The sequence below is a fragment of the Budorcas taxicolor genome, chromosome 22 (genome assembly GCF_023091745.1).
Source record: "Budorcas taxicolor isolate Tak-1 chromosome 22, Takin1.1, whole genome shotgun sequence".
Classification (NCBI taxonomy): domain Eukaryota; kingdom Metazoa; phylum Chordata; class Mammalia; order Artiodactyla; family Bovidae; genus Budorcas; species Budorcas taxicolor.
In genome coordinates, this window is record NC_068931.1 from 35,716,156 (window position 1) to 35,740,144 (window position 23,989).

The following is a 23,989-nucleotide window of genomic DNA, read 5'->3' on the forward strand; positions in this document are numbered from 1 at the left end:
GGAACTTCCTCCTCCTCATAAGTAAATGTGACATGATTATTGTTTTCCTGTTGCGAGAGAAGCTTGCAAGACAGAGATGAGTAGAGTGAGATGATAAGTGACTGCTTTGAAAAATTCTGTTTTTTATTCAAATTATGCTCTCAGTAAAGTTTCAGAAGGCGGGAAACATATATTTACAATTGTAAATCAGAGAAAATTTAAAAAGAGAACTACAGAAACTACCAAGTAATATCTTTCTGTTGCTTCTTTTTCAGAGTGAAGCTATGCATAAATAATTCCAGAGTAACTATACAGTAATTCACTGTGAAAAGTAGGGAAGACATAATTCCTTTTGCTTATTGAAAGTTGGTATTAATTAGGAGAGGAGGCAGTCTAGTCAGCAAGTATTGACCATCTGCTCTATCCTGAGCACAGCTCTATTGCAGACACTAGGAAAACAGCTCATAGTCTAGTGGAATTGGGGTGTCCACAGCAGTGGCATTTTTTATATTATACTTCCTTACTATAACTGTTTATGGAAAAAACAAGTAAGATGAATTGTGTCATTGATTTGAATCAAATGAACTGCATGTTTAAAGAATTTCTATAAATAGGTAGTATTACCATTTCTGTATCTTTTTTTTTTTTACCGATGGTTTGCTACAGTCTACTTAGATTTAATGTACCTGAGCATTTTGAGAGCTTTCCCTAATCCTAATAGCTCCTATTTTGTGCTTACTGTAAAAAAAGAAACAAAAATTGAAGTCTGTAGAACTTACTGTTCTCTTCTTCCCTTTCTCTCTTCCTACCCCTTCTTTACTTCCCACCCCTAAAATACCAAGAATACTTCTATTCTGAACTGACCTCTCTGACCTGCCAAGATTTTAAAAATTATATAACAGTTATAGTTCTTTTTAATTTTCTTTTGCCTCTCTAATTTTCTTTGGCAAGACTTCTTGCTGTTTTGCAAATAATAGTTCTTTTGGTAGTTTTACCACTTAACATGTCTGCAAGTTATAACGGCAATCTTCACCATCTGTTCCTTGGTCGTGTGGGAGCAGGGTACAAATACAAAACAGCTTGATTTTTGGCAGAATTTCCACAAGCTTCCTGATCTTACTCACTCTTAATTTAGAGGCACTAAGTATTAAGACTGTAAAATTACTTTTTCTACTCATTTGGGATAGAATAGAAGAAATGACAGATTAAAGACAAGAAGAAATGAGAAGACCTAAATGGTTTTCTGCAGGTCACACTGCTGGCAAATGACAACGTCAGGACTCAAGTCTCAGTTTGTTTGACTCCAACATCTTTGATCTTGTGAAATACCATGTACCATTTAAGGATTTCTACTATTCAGTATTATATAGATTAGAAATGCAGGGGATTGGCACTTGTTGGCAGTTAAATTTTAGGGAAAACAAAATTATAACAGTTTATTACATATAATAACACATTATTAATAATGCTGTCTTACATATAACATGTGGTTACTTGAAAAACTTTGCCATTCATGATCTCATTTCAGATAAGATATTGTCATTACTTAATCCACCTTTTACTTGATTGGAGACACTTATGGTAAACTGTGGTAACTGTCAAAACATGTGACGAGTTTTCAGTTTAGTTAAAAGCAAACACAATTAATTGTATGCACATATGTGCTACTTTAGGTTCTGTTTTTCCATCAGGTCTGGTGTCCTCTCTTAGGATTTTATATTTTCATGAAAAAGATAATCAATGTAGGCTTTGTGGATAAAAAATTTAGGAGCTAGCAAGTTTTAGGGTCTTAGAAGTTTAGACTGCCTCAGCATTATGTTGGGTTCTTTTAAAAACAATAAACTTTAAGAAAGATTCTTTTATTTTCATAAAGGATAAATATCTTAAAATTTACCGTTGTAACCATTTTTAAGTACACAGTTCAGTAGTATTAACCACCTTCAGACTGCTGTGTAACCACATCACTATCCATTTTCAGAACTTTTCTATCACCCTAAACTAAGTCTCTATAACACAATAAAGCTTAAATCTCCATTCTCCCTTTATCCCAAACCCCAGTGGCCACTGTTCTGCTTTATGAATTTGACTTTTCTTGCTGCTTCAAACAAGTGAATTCATACATTCTTTATCTTTTTGAGATTGACATTTCACTAGCTTGTCTTCAGGATTCATCCATATTATAGCCTGCATCAGAATTTCATTCCATTTTAAGGCTGAATAATATTCCATTGTGTGTTTATACCACTTTTTAAAAAAATCCATTCTTCTATTGACTGATACTTCAGAATGCTTATCCTTTTAGCTATGATGAGTAATGTTTCTCTGGTCATTGGTATACAAATATCTGTCAGAGTCCTTGCTTTCCATTCTTTGGAGTTAATTTTGGTATATAGTGTAAGATAAGAATCCAACTTCATTCTTTTGCATATAGATATCCAGTTTTCCCAGCACCATTTGTTGAAATGACTGTCCTTTTTTCCTTGAATAGTGTTGGTACCCTTATCAAAAAGCATTTGAACATATAACGTGAGGGTTTAATCTCTGAACTCTCTATTATACTCCATTGATCTATATACCTGTCTTTATGCCAATACTACACAGTTTGGATTGTGGTAGCTTTGTAGTTGCTTTTAAAATCAGAAAGTCTAAATCTTCCAACTTTGTTCTTCTTTTTAAAGATTGTTTTGATTATGGACATACCTAGCTTTATTGCACTTCACAGATAGCTGCAATTTTTTACAAATTGAAGATCTGTGGCAACACTGTGTGGTCAGATGATGGTTAGCATTTTTTAGCAGTAAAATATTTTTTCATTAAGGCCATAATTTTAAATTAGGTTTTTAATTTTAACAGTTTTTAAAACATAATGTTGTTGTCTCACACAAATAGACTACATTATAGTGTTAAAATAACGTCTATACACACTGGGGAGCCAAAAAAAAGTTACATGACTCACCTTATTCCACTGTTTGCTTTATTGCTCTGATCTGAAGTGGAGCTCACAATATTTGTAAGGTATGCCTGTATTTGGCATCCCTTGAGATTCCATATGAACTTTAGAATGGGTTTTTCCTTTCCTGAAAAAACAGTGGAATTTTTAGAGCCATTACTGAATGTGTTTCCAGTTAGGCTGCCTTTTATTTTCTTTTCTTGCCTGTTTGCTCTGACTAGACTTTCAGCATGTTGTTGAGTAGCAGTAGTGAAATTGAGCATCCTTCCTTGTCTTGTTCCTGATCACTGGGGAAAAGCTTTCAATCTTTCCCTGTTGCATATGGTATGGGCTGTGGATTTTTCAATAGTGCCCTTTATTATATAGAGGAAGTTCCCTTCTATGCCTTGTTGACTGAATATTTTTATCCTGAAAGTATGTTGGATTTTGTAAAACGCCATTTCTGTGTTATCTGAAATAATCATGTGGGTTTTTTCCTTCATGCTATTAATGTGATGTATTACACTGATTAACTTTCATGTGGTGAGCCACCCTGGAATATATCCCACTTGATCATAGTTTATAACCCTCTTAATATGTGGCTACATTCAATTTGCTAGTATTTTGTTAAAGATTTTTGCAACCGGGGGATATTGGTTTGTGTTTTTTTCTTGTGGCGTCTTGGTTGGCTTTGGTGTCAGAGTAATTCTGGCTTCATGGGATGAACTAGGAAATGTTTTATCCTATTCTGTCTTTGGAAAACTGTGAGGATTGGCATTAATTCTTCTTTATGTGTTTGATGGAATTCAGTTGTGAAACCATCTTGTCTTGGGCTTTTTGTTGAGACATTTTTTTGTTGTTGATTAAATCTCTTACCATAGGTCTTTTCAAATTTTCTTTTACCAGTAAGCTTTGATAGTTTGTGTTTCTGGAATTACTTTTTAAATTTTATTCCTTTGATTTGTAGAAGCTTGATAATTATGTCCCCACTTTAATGTCTGATTTTAGTTGTTCATGTCTCTTCTCCTTTTTTCTTATTGAAGTAAAAGATTTCCAATTTGATTGATCTTTTTGAAGAACCAATTATTTGTGAATTTTCATGGTTCATTTTTTGTTACATATTTTATTTACTTGCATTTTGATTTGTATTTTTCCTTTCCTTCCTCTAGCTTTGGGCTTGATTTACTCTTTTTCTGTTTCTTAGAGTGTCAGTCTGGGTTGTTGATTTGAGATGCTTTTTTGATATAACATAGGCATTTACAAAATAAAGTGCTTCCCTAAGTATTGCTTTCACTGAATCCCATAAGTTTTGGTATGTTGTTTTCATTTTCATTCATCTCAAAGCATTTTCTTTCTTTCTTTTTCATTTCTTCAGCTCATGGTTTAAGAGAATACTGTTTAATTTCCACATATTTGTGAATCTTCTAATTTTCCTTCTATTATTGACTTCTTGTTTCATTCCATTGTGGTTGGAGAAAATGCTTTGTATAATTTCAGCCTCTTTAAATTTATTGTATTTTGAACTAACATACAGTTTGTCATGGAAAAGTCCCATGTGCACCTGAGAAAAATGTGTATTCTGCTATTGGTGTTGGGGTATGCTTTATTTTTCTGTTGTATCTGTTTGGTTTACAGGATTATTCAAGTCTTCCATTTTCTTATTTATCTTCTGTTTGGATTTTTTTGTTCACTATTTAAAGTGGGTTATTGAAGACACTCTTAGAACTGTTTCCTTTATGTCATTTATATGTGTATATGTGTATCTTTGGAATTGTTGTTGTATGCACATATGTTTATCATTGTTATATCTTCTTCATAAATTGACCCTTTTGTCAATATACAATGTCTTCACCTCACACTGATCAGAATGGCCATCATCAAAAAAAGTCTACAGATAACAAATGCTGGAAAGGATGTGGTCTCTACCCACCAGATGTCAGCAACATCCCTCCCCCAGTTGTGACAACAAAAATTATGCACCCAGACATTTCTGACATTCAGACATTGCTGAATATCTCTGAGGGGCCCAAATTGTCCCTAATTGGGAACTTCAGACATTACTGAATATCCCTGAGGGCCCAAACTTGTCCCTGATTGAGAACTACTGTTTCAAGGTTAAATTTGTGCTAAGAGGATGTACTACATAAGGAATGACAATCCTTTTCTCCCCCTCTTTCCACAAATTAGGCAGTTAATGTCAGGAAGCTAGAATCGTCTAGTTGGGCAGTTTTCTTGGCCATTAAGGAAAGAAAATGGTGGAAAAGCTCTTTTCCTGTTACACTGTTAGAACTGCAGCTTCTTTTGATTGAATGTGTTGTTTTATTCCCAAATTTATCTGATAGGTCACGGTATCTGTGATGCACAACAAAAGTTACTTCTTGCCTGGAATACCCAGATGATTTAGTAGAGCAATAATTCAAATTATGTGTGAAATTAAGATTGTAATGTCAGTTACTTCTGTTTGCTCTTCTTCTCTTAGGGAACATGAAATGATTGTATGCAAAATAATTATTGAATGTATTGATGATAATATTTCAGTTATATTTTATTATACTCCTATATCTTTAAACTAGAAAATGTTTTTCCAAATATTTATTTTTGTATGTACTTTCTGTAGCGTATTTAAGCTCCAAAAGAAGACAGTGGCAGTACTAGTTTCATATGATGTTTTCTATGTCGTGAAGATTTGCATTGTCACATACAGCTTTATTTTAAGTGTATGTGGGTTTTGTTTCCCATCAAGTTTAGAACTCCTGAAGAAGATTCTTTGTTGAGGTTTTGTATCCCTGTTCTCTTTTCCCAATAGCCATTTTATAAGACTTACCTGAGTTGTCCCTAATCACTTAATTCAAGGAAGATAACTATTGGTAGTCTGAAAATATAATTCAAAATACTTTGCTCCTATTCAGTGTATCGTAATAATAACCAATAATGGAAAAAGAATCTGAAAATATAATTCAAAATACTTTGCCCCTATTCAGTATATTGTAATAATAACCAATAATGGAAAAGAATATGGGGAAAAAATAAAAATACACAGATACACACACATACACACACACACACACACACACACACACATAAGTGAATCACTTAGCTTTACACCTGAAATGCAATATTATAAATCAGTTAATTGAAAAAAAAGAAAACTTTGCTCTTATAGAGCTATTGAGCTGGTGGGGAGGGGAATACTGATTATCTAGATTCTAGATAAGTAAAAATATTTCAGTAACAAATTATTAACTATATCCAAGACTGCTAAGAGATGCTTTCTAGTTTGCTGATTTCTAGTTTGCTGTAGAGCAGATTAACAAATGAAATACTGTTGCTAACCAACTTTAAGTGCAATTTGTTTTGCCCTGTAGTTTCTGAACAGTCTTTTCTATAGTCCTAATTGCTTTTGCACATCTTATACTACAGTGTATTTTAAGACAAACCTTAATAATACTTGACTTGTAATACTCAAATTAAACTTGAGGTATATATGATAATTATCATAATTATTTTTGAAAATAATTGATTTACAGAATTATATAATCCATGATCTGTAGCTGCTGATTAATAATCCTAGTAAAGCTTATTGTAATAGAATTCAGCCCATTTAGAATTTGTGGTTCGCAAGTTATTTATATGTAGGAAATCATTTAGTGCAAAATCATTGCTTCACTTGATATTAAATTTGAAATGAACTAATTTTGTTTCTGTTTTTAGCTGTAGCACCAGTTGTACCTGATTTAAGTAGTGACATAGACACAAGTAACTTTGATGACTTGGAAGAAGATAAAGGAGATGAAGAAACATTCCCTATACCTAAAGCTTTTGTTGGCAATCAACTACCTTTTGTAGGATTTACATATTATAGCAATCGTAGGTAAGTATGCTACACATTGGTTTTGGGGGTAGGCACTGATTTTGTTGTAGTCATATTATTTTCTTAGGGATATCTAAAATTTACCTTAGAATATTTAAAGTAGATTTAATGGTGTATAAAAATATATATTAATATGTCACATTCACCAATTAATTATATTTCCAGGATTTCATATTTAGTATCTTTCAAACTCATCCATGCTCAGGATATTGTTTTTCAGAAATTCTTTGCTGAATAACTTAATGTTTCTTCACATTACAGCTATTAATAGTTCAAGAGATTCTGTTACTATTGATATTTTGCTTAATCCTGTTATCCAAAGAGTTCTAGTTTTATAAGGCATTTTTAAACAGAATGTAGTCTTCTAGCATTATCATCACTATATTGATGTTACAAAAGGCCTATAGTTTTCAATTCTTCAAAAAATTAAGTGATTCCTCCATAAAACTTCTCAGTGAATTCACCATATTTTACGTTATAAGCCTTGTGACCTTAGGCAAATAGCTTTGATTTTTTATACCTTCATTTCCTCAGAAATAGGGATGATGGGGATAATAATTGTGTCTCAGGGTTGTTGTAGGGGTTAAATGAATCAAAACACAGTAAAACAGAGCAATGTTCTGCGTGGCATAAGCACTCGGTGTTAGTCATTATTATCATTAGTATGAGCCAGTGTTAGTTTTAGCTTTTCTAGTGGACTTCAGATACAAGTGAAATGTTATTTTTATATGCTGGGCATTCATTCAACAGACACATTTGACAGTCTACTCTTCGTCAGGTATAAGGATTAATAAGATACAGAGTCTTCTCTTGAGATGTTCATATCCTAGTGAGGAAATGGATGAGTTGTACAATGTAGGTTGGCGAATACTACACAACAGAAATCTAAATAAAATGCTACACCAGTATATAAAAGTGAACTGAACTATGTGGCAGCATCAACTGGGTATGTCAAATCTGCTTTATTTTAGAATATGTACTTCTAGTCAAATTATACTCCATTCAAATGGTAACAGAGATTTGAATTTCTTGGAGTAACGATTAAATTTGAGGTTATTATAGCTCACTTTCTTTTAAAGTGAAACATCTTGTCATTTTAGTCAAAACTTTTAAAAGGAGGTTAATTCAGGTCGAGTTTAGAAAACAGGAATTCAGTTTAGTCCTGTGTTATGAAATTTCTCCAGTAATCCAAGTATAAGACAATAATTTTGTTCTTTTGATGCTAGAATACTTTCTCTGTATCATCAGACAAGTAGGTAATACTTGAGTTTTGACCCCTAGAAAAAGACAGTATTTTAATCTCTTTTCCCTCCCTAATACTCTATGACTGTAATATTGGAACTCTTTTATGTTGAAATGCACAGAGACCCTGTAAAGTGGTATGTTTGTTGCAGCATTCTTTCTTTTTTTCTCTTTAAAAAATTTTATATTTTTATCAGTTATTCTGTCTTGAGTGTTCTAAAACATTCAAGATGTTGATATAAACAACCCCCCTAAGTGTTTTTAGATTTTCTATAGTAGAGTTCAGCAGTTAATTACTTTTTCTACACAAAAGTGATTACTTTTTCTACACAAAGGCAATCTTGAATTAAATAGTCATTATAGACACACATGCACTATTTATACTACATTATCATACTCTAGATTATGTTCTGTGATTTTTCCTTGTATTCATGTCTCATGAAAGTGAAAGTGAAGTTGCTCAGTCATGTCCAACTCTTTGTGACCCCATGGACTGTATGTAGCCCACCAGGCTCCTTTGTCCATTGGATTCTCCAGGCAAGAATACTGGAGTGGGTTGCCATTTCCTTCTCCAGGGGATCTTCCTTATCCAGGGTTTCAACCCAGGTCTGCCTCATTGCAGGCAGACTCTTTACTGACTGAGCGACCAGGGAAAACCACTTCAGACCTAGCTGTGGGTTTTATTTAATATACGTGTTATTTCTGTGTTATGTTTGTAAAAATAAAGAACTAAGAACCTGCACTCAATTTTTAAAAGCAGAGTAAGTTCAAAAAATAGGCATATAGTATTTGTTACTGGTTACTACTTGATATTAAAGACTGTTTTGTTTTCTTTTAAAAACTTTTTTTCTTCCCAGATACTTATCTTCAGCAAATCCTAACGATAACAAAACTAGCTCTAATGTGGATAAAAGCTTGGTAGGTATTTTCTTTTGTTACTTTTTTAAAAGCTGTTTTGTGGATAATGTATTTTGTATACATGATACTAATATATATATTGTTTCCGAATGTGTAGTTAGTGCCAAGTCTTAGTTGTAACATGTGAACTCTTGGGATCTAGTTCTTGGACCAGGAATCGAACCTGGGCCCTCTGCATTGGGAGCTCAGAATCTTAACCACTGGACCACGAGGGAAGTCCCAAGACTAAATTTTTACAGCATTTTTTTACCTACTGTCTCCTCTCCTGTTTGATTTTTTTGCCTGAATATCAAATGGGATATTATATGTGGAAGCAGTTAATAAACTACACGTTGCTACACAGGTTGACAGAGGTGGTCTTTTTTTTTTCTTTTTAAATTTATTTATTTAGCTGCACCAGGTCTTGGTTGCAACACGTGCAATCTAATTCACCAACCAGGGATCAAACTCAGGACCTCTGTGTTGAAAGCTCAGAGTCTTAGCCACTGGACCACCAGGGAAGTCCCCTCAGAGATGGTCTTTTTAATCTTTGGAATTAGGAATTTATGATAAATCAGTGCATCAGGTAGAATCTTGACAGGGAAACAGATGGCACATTCAGAAAGTTTAAATGAGAGTTTTTTTTGTGTGTGATAAAATTTATGTAACACAAAATTTACCATTTTATTAACACCATTTTAAAGTGACATTAAGCACCCTCACATTGTTATGCAGTCATCACCACTGTCGTCTCAAGAACCTTTTCTTCATCCCAGACTAAAACTTTCTACCCATTAAAGTCTGTATTCCACTCTCCCTCCAGCCCCTGATAACTGCTGTCTTTACTTTCAGTCTCTATGAATTTGAGTATTCTAGTGAAATCATACAATATTTGACCTTTTGTGGTTGGCTTATCTTACTTAATGTCCTCAAGGCTCAAACATGTTGTAGATGTATCAGAATTTCATTTCTTTTTAAGGCTTAATATATTCTGTTATATCTATGTACCACATTTTGTTTGTTCATGAAGTGAAGAGAGCTTAATGAAGGGACTGTAAATGGTGTCATGAGCAGAATCACAGGGAGCAGTAAATAACGGGTGTAAAGCAGCCATTGACTGACAGCAGTGGGAAGCCATCGCCCCTAGTCTGAAGGACGAGGAGAGCCAAATCTTGTTCCCACAGCTCAGAGAGAATGTGGAGAATCATGAAAGAGGAGCATAGAACAGAGAACACTGCCAAAGCCACAATAAGGCAAGAGGAGAGTGAGGAGAGTGGAAATTTCATTTCTCCCAACTGATCTCCAGCTAGTGGCACCTGTTGGCTGAAACCAACTTTAAAATCATGGGAGAGAAGAGCCCACGTAATGCAGTCTGTAAATTTCATGACAAAGAAGGCAGAGGATGGATCTTCGAGCCTGAAAGGGAGAGGTGGCCAATGGAGAGTAACTAGTACAGCGAGCGTCATCTCATTTGACCCTGAAAAGTGAATTACTATAGGAAGTAAATATTAGAAACATGAGTTCTTTTCATTGTGAGAGTAGTTCATAAGAGAGCGGATTTAAAAAATTTTTACTTGCTTATGTTTGAGAAGATCCTTTTGGGTTAACTGGAAATTTTCTTAAATAAACCTGGCTGTCCTTAAACCAGTCTTTGAACTCTGTGTGCTGCAGGCTGTATTTTTAATTGAGATGAGGAATAGGCAGCGTTCATTTTTAAAAGCTGATAAAATTGTTCTCTTTCTCCTTCATACGTTTCCATTTACATTCGAGAGAGCATATGGTGGGAAGGGGAAGTGAGAAAAAAGGGAATGAACTGTGTGGGTACCTGTTAGCTATTATGGGTTTTTCTCTTTAAAATTCTCATCCCAATAAAGCTATTTGCCAAGTTATATAGCTAATCAGAGCTCAGAAATCTTCAAAATTAAAGCACATTTGATCTGGAGAAGGTGAAAATAAGGAGCTGTTATAACTCCACTCTCACTGTATTACTTATCTGTAAGTATAGAGGTACATTAGGACTTAAGTAATTCAGTGGTAGCGTGTTTACTTTGGGTTGATCTCGTTCAGCAGTGATTGCCATAAATTTCTGTCAGTGGCTCTTATCTTTCTCTCTGTTCAAGATCAGAGGGGAAGAAGAAAACACTTGTGTGCCTACTATTTCTGTTAACCTAGCAATGGCACCCCACTCCAGCACTCTTGCCTGGAGAATCCCACGGATGGCAGAGCCTGGTGGGCTGCCGTCTATGGGGTCGCACAGAGTCGGACACGACTGAAGTGACTTAGCAGCAGCAGAACAAAGTATAAAAGTCAACCAATTTAATTTTCAACTCTTCTCTGAAATCCATCTAGCAGAGATGCTAGAGAACAGCTTTGCAGTTGCCAAATATGATGAATATTTTTCATTTCGTATCTTATTTTTCTTTTTTGTTGCATTTGACATTGAGCACTCTCGTCCTCAGAACTCTAAGAACTCTCATATTCTCATTATTTCTTGCCTTTTCTCTTTCTGCCTCTGGATTTTATTTTCAGTCCTCTTTGCAGGCTCTCCTTCTGCTTCCCCCTCCCCTTAATTATTAAATGTTTCTCAAAGTACTTCTGACATTGGCTCTCTGCCCATTTTCTATAATTAATCTCATGTGTGACCAGCTTGTTTCTTTGAGCTTTAGACCTGAATCCTTTCTTTCTCTCTGAATGGACTTCTCTTCCTGCACAACTTTCAGACACCTCAACCTAGGCCAAAGCTGAACTCAGCCTTTCTCTCTCCATCCTCTCCCCAGTAATTCTTTTTGTCATACATCTTTTATAATGCTATTCTGTTCTTATTTCTAATCGGTTGCTGGATCATAAATTCTGCCTTCTGGTTGATGTAGTAATTCATTTTCTCTTCAATTTCTACAGCTTCTTCCTTGCGTTAGACCTGTGTATTCTTTTTTGCCTGGACTGTCTATTAATTGATTTTTCTTTGTCTAGAATTTCTCTGCTATCTAATGTATTCACCTTCTTTTTTACTGAAGTGATATTTCTAAAATGCCAACACTCTCTCATTTTCCCTTTTAAAGTGTTTACATGTTAAAGTGCCCAACTCCTTTTCTGCATACAAGGAAATAGTCCCACTTGCCTTTTCAGCTGTTATGTGACTCAGTCTCCCTGTATGTTCTGTCCTCTGGATGTGATTTCTCCCCATTATCCGATCGTACTTTCTTTGTCACTCTACTTTCGGACTCATTCATTTTGGCCAAAATGCATTCATTCTTTCACTTCCTCTGCTTGGTAAATACTTCTCTTCTTACACGTCTCATCTTAAGCATTCCGTCTTCCTGGCAGATGAGGTCTGTCCTCTGCTTGTGCAATATACCTTATGTGTAATTTTATTTATATCTACCACATCATAATATTTTGTGTATATGTCTTTGAGTTATTATAGGTTCTTTTCCCCCTCCTATTCCCTGTGTCCCACTATTTAACTATTAGCTTTGTGAGAACTGGGACCAAATCTTTTGAATTTTTATATTACTAGTGCCAGCCACAGTGCCTGACATATTAGTGTTAGAAGGAAATGCTTGTTGAGTTAATAAAAATTTCAGACAAAAGGGAAAAAGGTAAGATTGGATCAGATACTTTCCTTGTGAGCAGCTATAAATAAAATGGTAATATAAACTTGCTATTTTAAAATTCTCTGAATATTCTTATTAAAGTGAGTTTTTGTTGTTTTTAATTAAAGCAGGAAAATTTGCAGAAAACAATTTATAAGCTGGAAGAACAGTTACATAATGAAATGCAATTAAAAGATGAAATGGAGCAGAAGTGCAGGTGAGAATATGCTTTACATTTTTCCCATTAAAAGTTGCATAGCAAATGCCTATTTGCACTCTAAATCCCTAAAAGTGGATGGAAGTAAGGTAGGGATGTAAAGATTGCCACTGATATACATACAGTGCAGACTATTCACTTAATACTGACTCACTGATTTACTCATTTTCTCTCCCATTTTAATTAGCTGACAGGGAAAATTAGTTTACATTAGATAAGATACTTTCTAAAATGTAAAAGTTGTTGAAGATTAAAATTCACTAAATATAAAAAACTCACTAAATTTTTGATGCAAACGCTCTTAATTTCCACTTTGCTTCTTTAGAACAGTATTTTTTCAGAATTTTTTTGTCCTGCGAGTCTAAATTTAATAAGAGCCAATATATTTATTAAAATGTAAAGTGATCAAGAGAATTTAAAGTAGCCTAGCATAATGCTGAGTTACTTATTACAAACTTTAACATTTTATAGTTACTGTTAGTGGTTAGTATTGAATAAATAAAAGTAGGTAATATGGAGATGAAGTATTCAAAAAATGGAATTGGTAAGACTGGCAATTTTGTGACTAGCGGAGAAGAAACTAGTAAACTGCTCGCTGCCTATAGATTAAATGGTGAAGCATTTAATACAGGCTTTTTTTTAGAAAAGCACTTTAATATAATCCTGAACACGGGATTTGTAAGGAATTTCTGGGTGTAAAACAGAAATAAGGAGAAGGAAATGGATAAATATTGGTTATATAAATGTTGAACAGTTTGTATAATTAAAGCTAGAAGGCAGATGACAAATTAGTGATAGTGATGGTAGTAGGGATCAATTTAATGAAGAAATTAAGAATGGCCAAAGTGGCCAGTAATTATACGAAAATGAGTGCATGTGTGATGGGGAGGGAGGTGGTGACCTCAAATCGGTTTGGGTAGGTTGCTGCTGCTGCTGCTGCTGCTAAGTCGCATCAGTCGTGCCTGACTTTGTGCAACCCTGTAGACGGCAGCCCACCAGGCTCCCCCGTCCCTGGGATTCTCTAGGCAAGAACACTGGAGCGGGTTGCTATTTCCTTCTCCAGTACATGAAAGTGAAAAGTAAAAGTGAAGTCGCTCAGTCATGTCCGACTCTTAGCGACCCCATGGACTGCAGCCTACCAGGCTCCTCAGTCTATTGGGTAGGTTAAGAGAGTCTAAATCTTGGAAGACTCTGTTTTTGAAAAGATAAGAAAGTTGGAATTTATCCTAAGGGTGATTGAAAGGCATTCAGTACAGTTCAGTTGCTCAGTTGTGTTGCAGTGACCCCATGGACTGCAGCACACCAGGCTGCTCTGTCCATCACCAACGCCTGGAGCTTGCTGAAATTCATGTCTAGCGAGTCAATGATGCCATCCAGCCATCTCATCTTCTGTTGTCCCCTTCTCCTCCTGCCGTCGGTCTTTCCTAGCATCAAGGTCTTTCCCAATGAGTCTTCACATAAGGTGGCCAAAATACTGGAATTTCAGCTTTACATCAGTCCTTCCAATGAATATTCAGGACTGATTTCCTTTAGGATTTGATCTCTCTAAAGCAATAAATTTATTAAACTTAAAGGAAAACAAAAGATCAAATTTGCTTTTTAAAAAGAACTCTCTGGTTAATAAGGCAGCACTTGATATTTATTCACTAAGTGAGAATGAGGGAGAAAGATGATTCAGGGAGAATTCCCAGGTGGGGTCCTTGTTTGGGGATCGCAGCGAAACAGCAGATTGGTACTGTGCCAGGGGTGTGGGGCAGAGGGAATAAGTGTAGCTTTGGACATGCTGAATGAAGTATTTGGTGAGACATCCAAGTGAAGCATTGTGTCTATAGATTTGAAGTGCAGAAATGTGTTTAGAGTCCAAAATATGAATTGTGATGGAGGTGATACCCTTTCAGTTTATCTCAAATTTTTGCCCAAGTTACCAAGTTTGCTTTATATATGCCACCTTTTTTAATCCTGCATTAAAGTTTAAATGATTGATCTTTGTTTAATAACAAGTATTGCCTGGGGAATTCAGGGCTCTTTAAGCTAGAATCCTTGAACCTCTCCTAAAGCATCCATGCCTGGGATTTAAGGTCCTTAAACTTGGGGGAGAATAGTGAATCTATTCTGTAACCTTTAACTGAAATTCAGCATTTTCTTTAATTATGAACATAGTAATCTACAAGTATTAGCAGTAGCTGTGAATTTTTTTTATTACCAGTAGAAATCACACAAATATTTTCCTAGAATGCAAATATTATCTCTAAATTCCATTTATGCTTATTACTACTTTAAAATTACTACTGCTAGATTATGTCATTTAATATATTAATAAAACATGTATATTAGTGAATCACACTGTTTTTAAAAGTTTATGACTGTATTTCACATTTCCTTTTAATCCTGTGTATTTTATGCTTTAAAAATATTTTTGTGAAAATGCTTCACCAGACTTGACTTCAGAAGGGTCCACAGCATACACACAAAAAAGGTTAAGAAATCTTAGCTAAATGGAAAAGTAAGGAATGTGGTGTTTCACCCCAGGCAGTAAAAAGTAAATGTATTTCTAATCTGTATTGCTTTTACTTTTACAGAACGTCAAACATAAAACTAGACAAGATAATGAAAGAATTGGATGAAGAGGTACTTTTTGTTTTCTCATCAGAAGTTGTCCTTTTTTAGAGTTTTTCCCTCTTTCAGATTGTTTTGTTTTTTGAGAATGTTATATCTGAACTTCATAGGTTGCAGTATAGAACAGGACCAAAGAATCATGATGAAAGCCTCACTTTGGAGCTAAAAGTTCATGTGAAATTAGATTATGCTTTAGTTCCTTTTGTGTGGTTTTATTCTAGAACCATGCTCAAATTTTAGTACATGAATTTCAGTTTAGTGGTTCTTAATAGTTGAAGAGAGAAAGGAGCAGGAGGTGAGAAGTTGAGTCTAGAACTGTAGCAGAAAGAGACAAATAGGAAAGAAGGAAGAATACAGCTTCAAAAGGACTTACATTAACATAATTTCATATGATCAAATGGGAATTATATGAATCTTGGAATCATTTTTTTCTATTGTCACTTAGCAAGAACTTGTTATTATCAGGGAAATACTGCATGAACATTTTATGATGCAGATGTTCTTTTGCAAGTATGTAGCACATTTTTATTCCTTTTGGTTACCTTGTGAATATCTTTCCAAAGTCCTTCCTCTCACTGTTTACATCCTTTGTCCTTTTTAGATTTAATCTTTCTGATGATTTTTGTGCTGTCTTAATTTTCTCCTAAAGAATAGCATATGTCAGTGGTGGTGGGCTTTTTGTTTTCTTTCCCCCCATATTCATAGCCTCAAATAAACACAGTCTGGACAGATTTATGTAATATTTACCAAGTTGCCGTTAGTCATTGTGGACTTAGCCTGGCACTGTAGTATTTGACATTGAATGTTTAAGAAATTCTTTTTGTATATCCCCACTTTTTGTTTCATTTCTAGAACACAGATAAAAAACAAATATGCTAGGTTTAAGTTACTCGGCTTTCTAAATTCAAGGTAAAGAGGGAAATATTAATTATAAAATTAAAATTGTCCTGCTTCTATAAAGATGGAGTGAAAGTCTTTTCCCCTATTTCTCCCACTAAATACAGCTTAAAAACCCTGGGCATTAAACAAAAAAAAAAAAGACTGTGAAAGGTGGAGGGAAGACAAACCAGCTAGAATACTTGAACCTCCAGAAATGATACAGTAATAAGCACTCTGGGTTTTTTGGGTTTTTGTTTGCTTGCAGTGTGTATTCCATGTTGGGTACTGGATAAGCCAGCAGTTTGGGAACACCAAGAAGCACAGGTAAAAAACGCCACTCTCTAAGTAGAGGACCAGGAAAGCGGCAGGCTAGCAAATCAGAAAACTTACAGTCACTGCTCTGTTCACCAAACACAACATAGAAAATGTAACCCCATCCCCACCAGCAGAAACAGATTTGGGAGCTCAGACTTCCAGCCTCATGACCAGGAAGGTCCATTGGAGGGACTTGCATCTCTGCTGGGCAGTGATGAGCCTTCCTGCCCAACCCTCCCCCCCCAACCCCCCCACAAAGACAGTGTCATTGGAGACCATGTGGGAATCTCATCTTCCACTTCTGGCAGTTAGCAAGGCCCCCTTCCTGCTCCCTGTTGTGTTGGTGTCAGAAGAGGCCTTGTAGAGAGTTAACACTTTGGACACTGAACAAATGAGTGCCCGCCCCCGCATTGCAGTGTCTGTGGGGGTCATGTAGACAGCAGTGACCAGGTACCCTCCCGCCTTCATGGTATCATCCGAGGAAGCCTAGTGGGGTGCCAGAACTCCCCTTTCCACCAGTGGTGAAGAGGACCCACTCCCCCTCCAAACCCGTGTGTCATTGAAGACCAAGTGGAAAAACCTAGATTTCTACCTCCATTTGAGAGAAATGAGGCAGCGCTTCCATCATCCCACCAGAACAGTGACCAGAGAGGCCTGCTGAAACAGAAAACCTTAAAAAATTTCCCATATTATAAGATAATACCCAGAATGTCCAGATTTCATTAGAAAATCAGTCATAATAGCCAGAACTTGGAATTTCTCAACTGAAATGAGAAAAGACAATAAACAGATGCCAACAGTGAGATAACACAGATGTTTAAATTACCTGACACAGATTTGAAAGAATCATCATGTTTCAATGAGCAACTACAAATATACCTGAAACAGATGAAAACTATAAACTAGAAAGTCTTAACAAAGACGTAAAAGATGTAGAACCAACCAAAAGTTAAAAATACCTCACATGAAAATCTCAGGGGATGGGCTCAGCAGCACAGTGAAGGATACAAGGAAAAGAGTCTGGGAACTTGACGATGGATAGAAATTACCTACTCTGAATAACAGAAAAAGTGACAGAGCCTCAGTGACCGCTGGGGCTATAGCAGAAAGGTTCTTATATTGTGTTTTTGGAATTGCTGAAAAAGAGTGAAGAGGGCAGGAAGCAATGATGGCTGAAAATTCCGCAATTGTGGAGAAAGATGTGAACCTGTAAACAAAAGATACATGCCTACAAGAAACTGAGTGTACCACAAAAAGGATAAACCCAAAGATATCCACACCAAGACAGAGAATAGATTTATGAAAACTAACATCAAAGAAGAAATCTTAAATGCAGCAAATGACATTTCCCTAACGGGGAAGAACAATGCAAATGACAGATTTCTTAATAGAAACCATGGAGAACAGAGGAAATGGTACTGCTTTTTTTGAGGGCTGAAGAAAAAAAGAGCTGTTGACTGAGAATTCTGCGTCCAGTGAAAACATCCTAGATGAGAACCACAATGTTCTCAGATGAAGGAAAACCAAGAGAAATTGTCACCGGCACACCATCCCTAAAATAATTGCTAAAGGAAATTCTCTAAATAGAAAGGAAGTGATTAAGAAATCTTGAAACACCAGGAAAGAGGAAACAACAACGGAGAGTGAAACTATGGGTAAACACACTGCGTGTTCCTTCTCCTCTTCAGTGTTTTATATTACATCTGACAGTTGAAGTGGAAATTACAGCGTTGTTCAATGTGGTTCTCCATATGTGTAGAAGAAATTTTTAGACAATTATAAATAGGTATCAGCAGAGAGAACGTTACACTTTAATCAAACTGGTCATAAGCCAATACGAGTAATATAATGTAATACTTAGAGCAGCCACTGAGAATTATAGAGAGATACACTTAAAAACACTAGATAAAGCAAGTGGAATTCTAAAAAAATTTTCAAGTAACCTACAGAAAGACAAGAGAAAAACAGAACACAGTAGAAACAAAACGGGAGCCTTTAATATATCAGTAATTATATTAAATGTAAATTAAAATCAGCAGCAGTTAAAGCAGATTGTCAGAGTAAATTTTTAAAAATTACCTACCCATATGCTATCTACCAGAAACTGTTCAAATGTAACAGTATGGACAGCTTTAAGGTAAGAAGATGGAAAAATACATCATGTAAGCATTAGCAAAAAGAAGGCAGCGGTGGCAGTATTGAAATCAGGTAAAGTAGACTTCAGGGCAAATAAAATTATCACTGGTGGAGGGACATTGCAGAATGACAAAAATGTCAATCCTCTGAGAAGATATAGCATTCCTAAATTTGTATTCACCAAACAGAAGAGCTACCAAATATGTGAAGCAAAAGCTGATAAAACTGAAAGGACAAATCTGTGATACTGTTGAAGACTTTTAAATACCACCCTCTAGACAGAGAATCAGCAAATATATCAAACTCAGCCACACCATCAGCCAATGGGATCTATTCAACATTTGTAGACCCCTCCGCCTAACAATAGCAAAGGACACATTCTTTTCAAGCACTCAAGAAATATGTACCAAGATAGACCACATACCAAGCAAACTACAGATTTCAAAGAATTAAAGTCATAAACAGTGTGTTCTCTGACCAAAATGTTACCAAGCTAGAATGAATAACAGAAAAGTATCAGACAGCTCTATGAACACATGGAAATTAAACAAAACCGTTTTAAATAATGCATAGGTGAACGAAGAGCGTCTCAAAGGAAATGAAAAAATATGATGTTAATTATATCTCATAAAGTTATGGGTCTGCCTCCTTTTAAAAATATTTCAGCAATGAAAATGAAGATAAACATCAAAATTTGTGGGATGCAGCTAACATAGTGCTCTAAGAGAAATGTGTGCATTGAAACATTTACATTAGAAAAGATGACTGTAGCCAAGGGAACTATAGTCAATATCTTGTAATAACCTATAATGGAAGGTGACTTCAAAAATAATATACGTGTACATGTATAACTGAATCATCTTGCTGTGCACCTGAAACATTGTAAGTCAACCATACTTTAATAAAATATTAAGGAAGAAAAGAAAAGATGAACTGTCTCAAATCAGTCATCTAAGCTCCTACCTCAGGAACCTAGAAATAGAAGAGCAAAATAAACTGAAAGCAAAGAGAAGGAAGGAAAAATAAGGAGCAGAAATCAGTGGAATTGGAAACAGGAAAACAAAATCAATGATAAAAAACCCAGCTGTTTGGAAAGGTCAAAAAATTGACAAATCTCTAGCAAGATTGTCAAAGGAAAGATAAGACACAAATGATCTGTATCAGGAATAAGGCAGGGCATATTCCTACAGACTCTTATGGCTATATATTTAAAAAATTCTTAAGGAAATAATACAGTTCTAAACACTGAAGTGTGAGATTTAGGTGAAATGGACAAATTCCTCCAAAAATACAGGCTACCACAACTCACACAATGTGAAATACATTATATGAATATCCCTATATAACTATTAAAGTGAACTCATAATTTAAAAGCTCCTCCAAAGGTAATCTTCAGGACCAGATGGTTTTACTAGACGAAGCTACCAAGTGTTTTAAGAAGACTTAACACCGATTCTATACTTTCTTCTAGAAAATATAAACGAAAGGAACATTCCCCAGTGGATTTTATGAGGCTAGAATGACCAAGATACCAAAACCAAGCAAAGATAGTACTGCAAAGAAACTGTGGATCAGTTACCCTCAATTATGGCCAACTCATTTTTGATGAAGGTGCAGAAGCAATTCAGTGGAGAAAGAATAGTCTTTTTAGCAAGTGGTACTGGGGCAATGAGGTATTCATAGGCCAAGATATGGATCTCAGCCGGTCTTACATCATAGGCAAATATTAACTTAAAAAACAGACATATATTTAAATAGGAACATAAAAAATATAAAACTTCTAGGGAAAAAATATAGGGGAAAATCCTTGGGACTTACAGCTTGGTGAAGTTATATATTACACCACAGACGTGACCCATATAAGGAAGACAGTTCGATAAGTTGGACTTTGTCAAAACTAGCAGTGCTTGCTCTGTGAAAGATTCTGATAAGATGATGACATGATAAGCTGTAGGCTGGGAAAATGAACGATTGTTATACACAATAACTTGGACGGATCGCAGAGATACTTGTTGGATGTAAAAAGCTAATCTCAAAAGATCCCTACTGTATGATTCCATTAAGATAACATTTTAAAAATGACAGAGTTATGCCGATGGAAGACCTCCTGTTACTGGTTGCCAGGGATGTCGATGGTGGGAGAAGTGAGGGGTGCATGTGGCTATAAGTAGTGACTGGAGGGAGATCACTGTGCTGATGAAGCAGTTCTGTATCTTGGTTGTGGTAGTAGTTCTGTGAATCTGCACATGAGATAAAATGACATAAAACTACACATGATGTATATATATCAGTATCAATTTCCTGATTTGGTTATTGTACCATTGTTAAATATAATGTATTCTTAGGGGAAACTGAGTGGAAGGCTACATGTACTCACTGTCTGTGGAACTTCTGAAATGTAGAATCATTTCAGATTTTCAAAATGAAAAGATAAAAGTTAAAATGTTAAATCTTATAATTGAAAGGAGTCTGGATGGTCTCTGTCATATTTTATTGTATCTCTCTGGCAGCATCTTACTTAAAAGATGGGTTTCACTTATAGATGGGAAAGCCCAGAAAAACACACACTGTAAAAGGTTTGTCCAATGTGGTGTCTTAAAGAGAAAAATATAGCATTAAATGTAAGATATGCTGATGGTGGTAATGCAGAAGCAGAAGTTTTTTTTTCTTAAGTTGTAGAATTTGGAGTATTTTTTTTTCCTTTAACTCTCCTTTCCCCTTAGTTTCATTTTCTAAAGTATCTTTTTCATTACTTTCTAATATACATTAAGTAGGTACATGCATACATAGAACATCTTAGGAAAGATAAATTGTTACAGAAACAGGAAGAGAAATTAAGGGAGACCTCATATAGGGACTAGTGAAGTTAAACCACAAACACTAACCTTTGGTATCATTTGAGTTTTGTACCATTTAATTATCAAATAATAATAATATCAGTTGTTATCTGAGCCCTTGTGTATTTCATTTCTTAAATTTAGGATTGTAAATAAGCCAAAATATTGGTATTATTTGTGTTCATGTTAAACTGATCCAGTGACCTTCAATCTGACAAGATTCATAGGGTGGTTTTTATGTTCATGGATTTTTTTTTAATCTCTGAAAATTTTATATATCTAGTTAAAATTACTGTTTTCTTCTAAGGCAAGCTAATTCTACTGTAGGTATCATTATTAGGAAATACTATGTGATTTTGAAGCCAAAATATCTATCTTATTTAATTGTGTACTTTTTTAAAAAGAGCTGAGTTCTTTGAAGAACTCAGTTGAAGAAATGAGGAGTATTAATCGCAGTGGTAAACTTTTCTTATAATTTCAGGGGACTCAAAGAAGAAATCTAGAATCTACAGTATCTCAGATTGAGAAGGAGAAAATGTTGCTACAGCACAGAATTAATGAATACCAAAGAAAAGCAGAACAGGAAAATGAGAAGAGGAGGAATGTAGAAAATGAAGGTAGGTTGTTGCTTTTCCTTTGAAAAACACTGAAATTTCTAACACTGTCTTGAGGTCTTTGTCTTCAGATTGTCTTAAATTTAGTTCCTATCATATATTTTTGAAGACTCAGTCCTAAGCCCCCTCATGAGCTAATACCCATGGCCCAAAATAAATTTATAGCATATTTAAAAACAGTAGAATGTTATAGCTCAGGTAGTGATTTTTACCCTTGTGTGTGTATTGGAATCTCTTGGGAAACTTTAAAGAATACTAATACCTAAACTCCAGAAGTTCTAGTTTAATTCACCTCGACATGTAGACTGGGCATTGGTATATTTAATAAGCTCTCTCAGCACTTCTAACAAGTAGCCACATTTGAGAACTACCAAACTAGAATTTTATGTGTCTTGATATTAGTGATGCAAATTTAAAATATCTCTCTGCATCCTTGGATCCAGTTACTTCACTTCTAGTAATTTATATCACATACACTTGTGCGTTTGCCTACTGGTACATAAAGTTATTAATTTTAGAGTTGTTTAAGTTGCCAAAATTATGAGCAATGTAAATGTAATCTGTGATATAATAAACTTTAGTGTATATGGTAGAGTACTATGCATTTTATAAGAATAAAGCATTTCTTTATAAACTTAGAATCTCTAAAACGTATCTTAAAAAAATACTAATTGTTTAAAAGAAAATGGCATATTTATATATGCTATGAAAGTGAAAGTGGAGAGTGAAAAAGTTGGCTTAAAGCTCAACATTCAAAAAACAAAGATCATGGCATCCGGTCCTATCACTTCATGGGAAATTGATGGGGAAACAGTAGAAACAGTGTCAGACTTTGTTTTTTGGGGCTCCAAAATCACTGCAGATGGTGACTGCAGCCATGAAATTAAAAGATGCTTACTCCTTGGAAGAAAATTTATGACCAACCTAGATAGCATATTCAAAAGCAGAGACATTACGTTGCCGACTGTCTGTCTGTCTAGTCAAGGCTATGGTTTTTCCTGTGGTCATGTATGGATGTGAGAGTTGGACTATGAAGAAGGCTGAGCACCAAAGAATTGATGCTTTTGAACTGTGGTGTTGGAGGAGACTGTTGAGAGTCCCTTGGACTGCAGGAGATCCAACCAGTCCATTCTGAAGGAGATCAGCCTTGGGATTTCTTTGGAAGGAATGATGCTAAAGCTGAAGCTCCAGTACTTTGGCCACCTCATGTGAAGAGTTGACTCATTGGAAAAGACTGTGATGCTGGGAGGGATTGGGGGCAGGAGGAGAAGGGGACGACAGAGGATGAGATGGCTGGATGGCATCACTGACTCAGTGGACGTGAGTCTGAGTGAACTCTGGGAGTTGGTGATGGACAGGGAGGCCTGGCGTGCTGCGATTCATGGGGTTGCAAAGAGTCGGACACAACTGAGCGACTGAACTGAACTGAACTGAAGTGCATATATATGTATGTTTATATGTGTGTGTGTGTATATATATATATATATATATACAGATATGCATGTGAAAACACACATTTGTGCTCTCATATATTTGGGTATGGATACACAGACTATCTGAGGAAGGATGTGCAAGAAGTTAGTACTTGCTGAGGAGGAGAGCCAGAGGGGCTGGAAAACAATGTGCTGGGAGAAAGACTCATGTTTGTACTATATACCATTTGGTACCTTTTAAATTTTGGATCATTTTGAAAGTAATTGAAGTAAGCAAAGATTTTTACTTTCAAAAACAGAGAACATTAAAATTAGCTTTGTATCAGGACTCCCCTGGTGGTCCAGTGATTAAGATAGTGTGCTTCCAAGGCAAGGGTGGGTTCAATCCCTGGTTGGGGAACTGAGATTCTACATGCCATGCAGCATGGCCC

The 23,989-nt window shown here is 35.4% G+C and overlaps 1 protein-coding gene across 1 annotated transcript in view; it reads left to right on the plus strand.

The window, feature by feature from the left end:
* ROCK1 (Rho associated coiled-coil containing protein kinase 1) overlaps window positions 1-23,989 on the plus strand; it is a 118,789-nt gene that overhangs the window by 63,453 nt on the left and 31,347 nt on the right. Inside the window, exons 10-14 of the mRNA XM_052660315.1 lie at window positions 6,620-6,779; window positions 8,879-8,939; window positions 12,640-12,728; window positions 15,308-15,356; window positions 21,993-22,128. Of these exons, the coding sequence (XP_052516275.1) occupies window positions 6,620-6,779; window positions 8,879-8,939; window positions 12,640-12,728; window positions 15,308-15,356; window positions 21,993-22,128 (495 nt within the window). The remainder of the gene's footprint in view (window positions 1-6,619; window positions 6,780-8,878; window positions 8,940-12,639; window positions 12,729-15,307; window positions 15,357-21,992; window positions 22,129-23,989) is intronic.